General features: G+C 52.8%; 1 protein-coding gene across 1 annotated transcript in view; it reads right to left on the bottom strand.

Moving 5' to 3' along the window:
- Window positions 1–5976, bottom strand: part of KRT82 (keratin 82, type II) — a 14903-nt gene extending 8927 nt beyond the window's left edge. Inside the window, exons 1-4 of the mRNA XM_005869280.1 lie at window positions 5572–5976; window positions 3589–3797; window positions 1115–1175; window positions 335–430 (exon numbers count right to left, since the gene is read on the bottom strand). Coding sequence (XP_005869342.1) covers window positions 335–430; window positions 1115–1175; window positions 3589–3797; window positions 5572–5976 — 771 coding nt within the window. The remainder of the gene's footprint in view (window positions 1–334; window positions 431–1114; window positions 1176–3588; window positions 3798–5571) is intronic.
- Window positions 5977–7602: the final 1626 nt, after the last annotated feature.

The following is a 7602-nucleotide window of genomic DNA, read 5'->3' as shown; positions in this document are numbered from 1 at the left end:
GGACGGGGCGGCGGGGAGGACCAGTGAGCTCTTTGAGGATAAAGGGGGAGAACCTGCTCTGACCTTCCCATAGCAGCTTTGCACAGACTTTGTGGTGGCTGTGACGGGCCTTTAATCACCAACCTGCTCCCTGTCCCACTCCAGTTACACAGAGACCCGAGAGCCGAGGCCTGGGCATCGGACTTCCGGGGTCTCACTGCTGAGAGCCAGCTGTCCCAGGCTGACTTCTCAGTCTGCTTGCCCTGAAATGTACCTACTGGGCTGGAGCTTTCCCACCATTGTCCTCACGAACTGGCCCTGATCTACCACCTGTGGGCAGCATGGCTGCAGGTACCTCCTCGTACAGGCCTTTCAGGAAGTCGATCTCCTGGACCAGAGCCTCCACGTTGGTCTCCAGGTCAGCCTTCATCAGGAAAGCCGTATCCACATCCTGTGATTGGAGCATTGACAACTGTAACCGGGGGCTGGGGGAATGTGGGAGGGCCACCCCTCCACCAGGGGGGCCACTCCCCGCAAGCTGGTGGCAGGTGACAGGTGTGGGACGCACCTTTCCTCATGGAAGCTCATGTGAAAGTGAAGAGGTCACAAAGCCAAGAATGGAGGGAGGGGTCCACAGCACCAAGACCACATGCCTGGGCCTGGCCCCCTATTGGGAAGGGCCTGAAGGGTGTGGAGTTTAAAGGAGCCTTGAATGCAGTGTCTCTGAGCTCACTGTGTAGGGCTCAGGCCAGAAAGTACCTAGCTATCTGTCTGAGAACTCGTGCAGTGGTTTTCATCTTTTGGGGCTTGAGTTGAGAGTTTTTGTTTGGATTTGGCATCAGCTACATGTCCAGCTTCTTGGGCAGGTGTGGACACAACCCTGACCAGCTTTGGCCCCTGTGAATTAGGAGGCAGAAGCCCGGTCAACCACCACCCCTTTGAGCAAAGGGTGGGAGAGGAAATGCTGGCCCCCTCTTTCTCAGGGTCACTCAGGCTGGCACCAGGGCAGGAGGGGGAGAGACCCTTCTGCGGTGGGTGGGCTGCAAACTCGTTTGGACACAGTCCAGGGGCTAAGTGTGCTGAGGCCCGCTGGGCCAGCTCCGGGGCTTTCTCCCTCTCTGAGCCAGGTCCTCACCTTCTTTAAGGCCACGAACTCATTTTCCGCACAGGGCCGCAGGGACAGCTCCTCTTCATATCTGGTGGAATGGGCAAGGAACAATGTTTGAGTCAACCCGTGGGGTTTGGAAGGGGCCTTGGAATCAGACCTGAGGGAAGGGGCCTTTGGGCACATCTGCCCTACACTGACTGCATGCCCCCAGGAGTCGCCAGGTGCAGCCCTGTCTCCGGACACCTCTAGCTGCTCCAGCCATTCCAGACTGGTGATTATTACCATAGCCTGTCATTAGCCACGTTGCCAGTTTACCCCACTCCCCAGTAGCCTGCTCCTGTGATGAATCATCCTCTGGGAAGTCCTTCCTCAGGCCAACTTCATTCTGTCTTGGTGCTAAGGAAGCCCACTTTATCTGATCATTTCTTCTGGGAGGTGGTGGAAGCTGGCGGCCTGTTGCTGGCATAGCTGTCTGTGTGGGGTTGTTCTGAGAGCTGGTTGTCGTCACTGAAATCCCAGCTGCCCCTGTGCCCTCCTCACTGGAGAGTCCTGAGCCTGGCCCCTACCTGCAGCTCTGTTGCAGAGGTAGCAATTACCAGGTTACCAGACCCATAGGCACAACCCAGCTATTTGCTATAGGTCCTCGCCCACTCACTGCCCCCTAAGGCAACGGAATCAGGGTCAAGAGGTACAGTCTGGCCAGAATGACTCAGTTTGAAGAGCAACTTTGATCCATTAAAAGCTCCACTGAGCTTCCTGACGCCCAGACTTCCTCTTCCCCACAGAGCTCTGCTGCAGCTGGGCGCTGGCTGCTGGAGCTTATGCCCTGGTGTGAATCCCCTGGTGTCAAGTGCGAGTCCTGTGACTTTCAGTAAGTGACCTGGCTTCTCTGTGTCTCAGTTTCATATTCTGTAGAATGAGGATAACACGGGCCCCGCCTCACGGGGCTGTTGTGAGTTAACGTATCACATGAGTTAATATCTGCAAAGCACTAAGCCTGACATGGGGCATGTACTATGTCAGCGTTGGTTATTATTGTTAAAATGCCATCCAATCTCATCCTTCCGCTGTCCGACTTTTAAAATCCAGAGTCCTCGTCTTCAGCTGCAAGCCAAGTGTCTGGCCACTGTGTGTCTTACCCCTTGGAAAGGCATTGCTCCTGCTGAGAGGGCTGGCCTTCACCCTCCCCCGGCCTTGCCACACCTTGCCTGTAACAGTCTGCTGGAGTTGTCTCCTCTAACTTGTCTCACTCTGGCCCTTCCTTGTCATCTGCTCTGTCCTTTTCCAAGGTCTACTCTGGACTCTTCTATAAGAAGTAACTGCAATGAAACACATTCTTCAAGGCCCTGAGCAAATGGCACCTTCCCCAGGATGCATTCCTAGGCCCCTTCTGCTCTCTCACTCTCTTGGGATTCCTCCACCATTCTGGCCTGCACCACCTTGTAGCTATTGATGTGTTTACACAAAGGTCTGTGCTTACTGGGCTGGGGCATCTTGAGGGAAGGAGCCAGCCTTTTCCATTAACCATGAGTAGGCATGTGGTTGACACCTGCAGCAAGAGTGTCCCCTATGTGGCTCTACTCCATTGACCCACGTCCCTTCTGATCTGAACTGTTGCTCTTAGAATACTCACACCATTTCTTGTTAATGGAAATGTGTCTCTCTCAACCTTCCCCCATCAATATGTGCTCCATAGGATTCTGATCCTGGGAGAGACCCACTTAGGACTATTAAGCAATTTACTTGGGCTTCAGTTTCTTGTAAGCACTGGATCTACAAGCCTTCAAGCTCTTCATTAACATATGCTTATCAGCCACCTTCTCCTGCAGTGAGTCAGGACAGAGCTGCAAGTCTAGCAGGTTAAAGACCTTCACCAGGAAGAACTGGGCCAGGAGACAAGGGAGACAGAGGATCTGCTAGTGACAGGAGGGGTGAGGACTTCCAGCTGTGACCGAGGAGGGGTTGGGGGAGGGTGGCGGGGAGAAACCAGAGTCAGGGGGTGAGAGGAAAAGTGAGATAGATTAGTCTCAATGTGGTTCAAAGAGATGATGAGAAGAGGCTTATGAGAAGAAAGACAGAGGGAACAAAAGCTTGGAAGGAAGAGGGTTTGGGGATCTGTTTGGGGAATAAGAAGTAGTTCAGGAAATGCCAGGGGATTGGTGGAAGATTAAGTGGAACAGGTAGATTGGAGCAGAGCCCTGGAATGCCAGAAATGGCAGGAGAAAAGATCATGTTATACTGAGTGGGAGGATGGGCCTTCCTTTGGCAGGGTGGTAGGAAGGGAGATGAAGACAAATGCACAACCTCAAAGTTTCTACCTGGTGCCACATGGGCAATATCCTAGAGACTCTGCCTACGTTATTCTGCCTTAGTGTTCTACCAGCTGATGAACCAAGTTTTAGGTTCCCCTGAAACTTTTTGTGGATGGAGAGACCAAGGCCCGGATTGTTTACATAGCTCGCCCTGGGATCCCTGGGGGGGTGAAGTCAGAGCAGACTCACTTTTTCTTGTAGCCCTCCAGCGTGTCCTGGAGGCTGCAGAGCTCCGACTCCAGCCCGGCCCGGTCCCTGGCCACGCAGTCCAGCTGCTTGCGGAGAGTGCAGATGTAGGCTTCGAAGATGGGCTCCATGCTCTTCTGGCAGCACCTCTGCTGCTGCATGAACTGCCACTTGGTCTCCAGCAGCTTATTCTTCTGCTCCAGGAACCGGACCTGCAGCCAAGAACAGGATGTTACCGGGCAGCGGGTTCCCTGGGGACTATGGCTTGGAGAGAGTAAATCAATGGTGGTGTGGCAGTGAATCAGTTTCTGCTCTCTCTTCTGACACACGCTGCCGATATGCTAAACTGACAGTCTCTGCATAGACTGGCACCTGAGGTTATGTCTCTGTGTCTCCCCCGCCTGGGGGAGCTTATAGGACCCACCTTCCACCCAGGGGTTGCACATTGTAGTGGAAAGAACACTGCACCAGGAGGCCTGGGGCAGGTCCTCCTTCCAGCCCTGCCTGCCTCCACCAGCCTTGTAAACTTGTCCAGGCCACCCCATCCCTTTAAGCCTTGTTTTCTTTCCTAAAGCTCCTACTTGGGGTTATGCATAGGAAGCACTTTAAAGATCTTCATACTAATGTAAGCAGGTGACATTCCAGCTGGGAGTAGTCGGGCTCTCTTCAGTTACAGCCCAGGGACACTTGGGGGAGAAGGTCTTATCAAAGGCTCTGTCCCAAGACTTCAAGTTTCAAGCTCTTTCACATGCTGCCCCATCCTGCATGGCTGCATCCCAAACAAGTCCCTGTTGCAGTAACGTGGTGAGCTGCTGGCCCCCTCCTCCATTTCTGTGCTTGGAAACCTAGATGAGGAGAAGCTGAGTGAGTTGACCATGGTCACCCAGCTAGTCGTTGGCAGAGGAAAACAGTCTCCAGTCCTCGCCCTGGGACTTTGCATATGATGCATTATTTCCCAGGAGAACTGTAGGGGAAGTAACGTGGCCCTACTTCTGGTCAACGCCATGTCACCAGGAGGCTTCCAGCCCCACAGAGGGTGGTGTGATGTTGCTGACAGCCAGGGCCCGTGTTCTAGAACTTATGGGTTTTGAAAATTAAACTGTGTGACAGTTCCCATTTACTAAAACAAGTTCCCTTTTGGAAGGCTTTTGCATGTATTACCTCCTTTAATTTTCCCACCATCATTCCCCTTCTTCCCCCCACCATCCCCCGAGGCTGGTTTGCATGGGGCCTCAGGGTCACAGTCAGGAGTAAAGCCAACACCAGAGTCCAGGTCTCCTGATTTCTGGCCCAAGACTCTTTGCACTAAACCTTGGGGTCACCAGAATGCCTGTTCAGGCCTTGGCATGTGTCCTGACCCCCAAGAGACTTTCTGGGGTGTGGGGACAAGCCCAGAGACAGCTGAGGGTGACAGGCCAGTTTAGTGCCTCCCAAAGACAGCACACAACCATCCCTGAAGGTTTTCAGAGGTGTGGCTCTGGGGTTGGCTGATATAAGACTTTGCTCACGACCACCTTTATCCCTAGCTCTCACTGCTCCACCTTCTCCTCATCACAGGCCTAAGCTGATGGCAAATTCCAAAGTCAAAGGCCCACCTCCAGGCCCAAGGGTCTTTGCTCACCGCTAGGCCCAAGGTTCTTGCCCCAGCTCAGGCACTTAGAAAGCAGTTCTATTGTTAAAGCCTCATCAAGGCCTCTTAGGTCGTTCCTTTGAATATCTATCATCGCTTTGGAAGTCCCTCTTGTAGTCTGACCTCAGGCAACCTTGGTAATTTTATCAGATAATATCCAGAGAGAGATTAAAAACAAAGGATCCGCAAATAGAAATATTGAGTGCTGAGCCTGATCTAACCAGTTTTCAATGATTAAGTGCTCATGACTACAGGAGAGGCCCATAGATGAACTGGCTTCTCTATGGTCAGTCTCTTCCTGTCTCCTGGACCAGACACAAGGTGTTCTCTGCATCCCATGGTCCTGGACCTCTTACCTTGTTGATGAAGGATGCAAAGCGGTTATTGAGGCACTTGATCTGCTCCTTCTCATCCCTCTTCACATTCTGCACATTTGGGTCAATTTCCAGCTGAAGTGGGACTAGTAGGCTCTCATTGATGGTGACGGGAGTGATGCAGGCAGGAGCCCCACAGGTGGCCCCCACTCGGTATCCGAAGCCAGGAAGGCCACACCTGGAGGCAACCCGGGGCCTCCCAAAGCCCACGTTGCACAGGCTCCGTGAGCGAAGGCAGCCCAGGACCCGGAGGCCCCCGCCACCCCCAGGCTGGCATGGCCCCGAGCTCACTGCATAGTGGGTGACCCTCTGGGGGAAGACAGCTGAGCATGAGCTGAAGCTCCGACTGCCACATCTGGAGCCCTGCTGGTAGGATAGGCACGACATGGCAGGAGAGAGAGGCAGAGAGGCAGGCCCTGGTGGGGAGAACGGGAAGCAAGAGCTGTCAAGTCAGCTCAGCTCCCACCCTTTTATCTGGCAGGGGCTGGAGGTCTGAGCTGGGTCAGACCCCCAATCACCATTAAATCAGGTTTATGAGCTTGGGAGATTGGCAGCTCTAAGTACCCAGGTGGATAATTAGGGTAGCAAAGAGTTGAAAAAAGGAGCCAGTGGTCAGTGCTGGCGGCCCTATAAAAGTCCCATGTGTCCTCCTTCCTTGTTAACAGGGGTGATGAAAGGGGCATATTCAGAGGGTCAGTCTCAAGGAAAGGGAGAGTTGGGACTTTATGCCAGTCCAAGGAGAGGGGGCATGAATTACATTCCCTGGCTGCCCTGGCTCAGAGGCCAAGTTGGATATGCTTGAGGATGCTCTCTTTCCTCAAGGATGTTTTCATGTTTCTGCAGATGCTCCAGACCCAAGTCCCCTAAGGACTTCTAGGGGATCCTGGGAGTTCCCAGGGCAGGAGGGTTTTAGGTGGGAGAAGCCCTCAGGCCAGCCGGGGTCCTGTCTCTGGCTCCCTTAACCTCCTGTCTCCCCAAGGGCTCTTGAGATAGAAGACTCCAGACACCGAGTCTTGTCTCCAGGGCCTGTTTAGTCCAGAAAGGCCATAGGGGACTCAAGAGGAGCTGCCTTGTGCTTAGGAGAGGAGAGGAGAGGAAGGAATGCTTTCCCTCAAACATGCATCGATGTTAGCCATTAGGTTGGGGTCCATGTGGCTGTTTCTTTCCCTTCTTACCCACCCCATCCCGAGCCTCCCTGAGGTAGACAGAGCCTGCTCTGGCCCGAGGACATCTCTGGGGACAGTCGCTGCCCGCAGGAATTGTTTAGGTGTATTTGGGATAGAGGCCTTCTCCTTAGCATCCAGGTCACAGCTCTTTGAAGATGCTCCAACTACTACCCCCATTCTGTTCCCTCCCTCTTTCCATCAGTCCCATCAGTGAAACTGCAGCTGTGGCCAATGGGTCTTTCCCTTCTACATGTGACTTTTTCTAGGTCAGAATCAACTCAATAATAATAATAATAATAATAATAATAATAGTAAGAACATTTGTTGGGTGTTTACTTTGTGCGGGACCACCCTGACTTCTACATTTATTATCTCATTTAATTCATATACTAGTAATGTCACCACGATGGAGTTTCTATTTTACAAATAAAGAAAGTGAGGAGCAGAGTGGTTAAACTCTGCCAAGGCTGGACCAATCCCATTCTTTCTGATGTCACTGTGCTCTGCTGCTCCTGTGGAGAGAAGCTGGGTTAGGAATCGGCTTCTGTGCATTATATTTTCTCTGTTCCTTGGCTTCCACGCCTCTAGATTAGGAGACTGAAACCCAATCGGAAATTCTCAGTATAACTGTGACATTTTACAGTGTCCCCTTTTGCATAGTCTTGACTTTGGTCCCAGCATGCTGAGGAGGGAAGATGGGGGCTGGGGCAGGTGAGGTTTGTCATGAGACGATGGGTGATGATGGTGTTGGTCCTGTGAATGGTGCAGCGGAAGGGGATCTCACTGTGCCCTGGAGGAAGTGTCACAGAACTGGTCCCTGGAGGTGGTGTTAGTGGGGATGGTGATG

This window comes from Myotis brandtii, unplaced genomic scaffold, assembly GCF_000412655.1.
Source record: "Myotis brandtii unplaced genomic scaffold, ASM41265v1 scaffold29, whole genome shotgun sequence".
In the NCBI taxonomy this organism is placed as follows: domain Eukaryota; kingdom Metazoa; phylum Chordata; class Mammalia; order Chiroptera; family Vespertilionidae; genus Myotis; species Myotis brandtii.
Note: the sequence above shows the minus strand (reverse complement) of the source record. Positions and strands in the feature narration are given on the sequence as shown.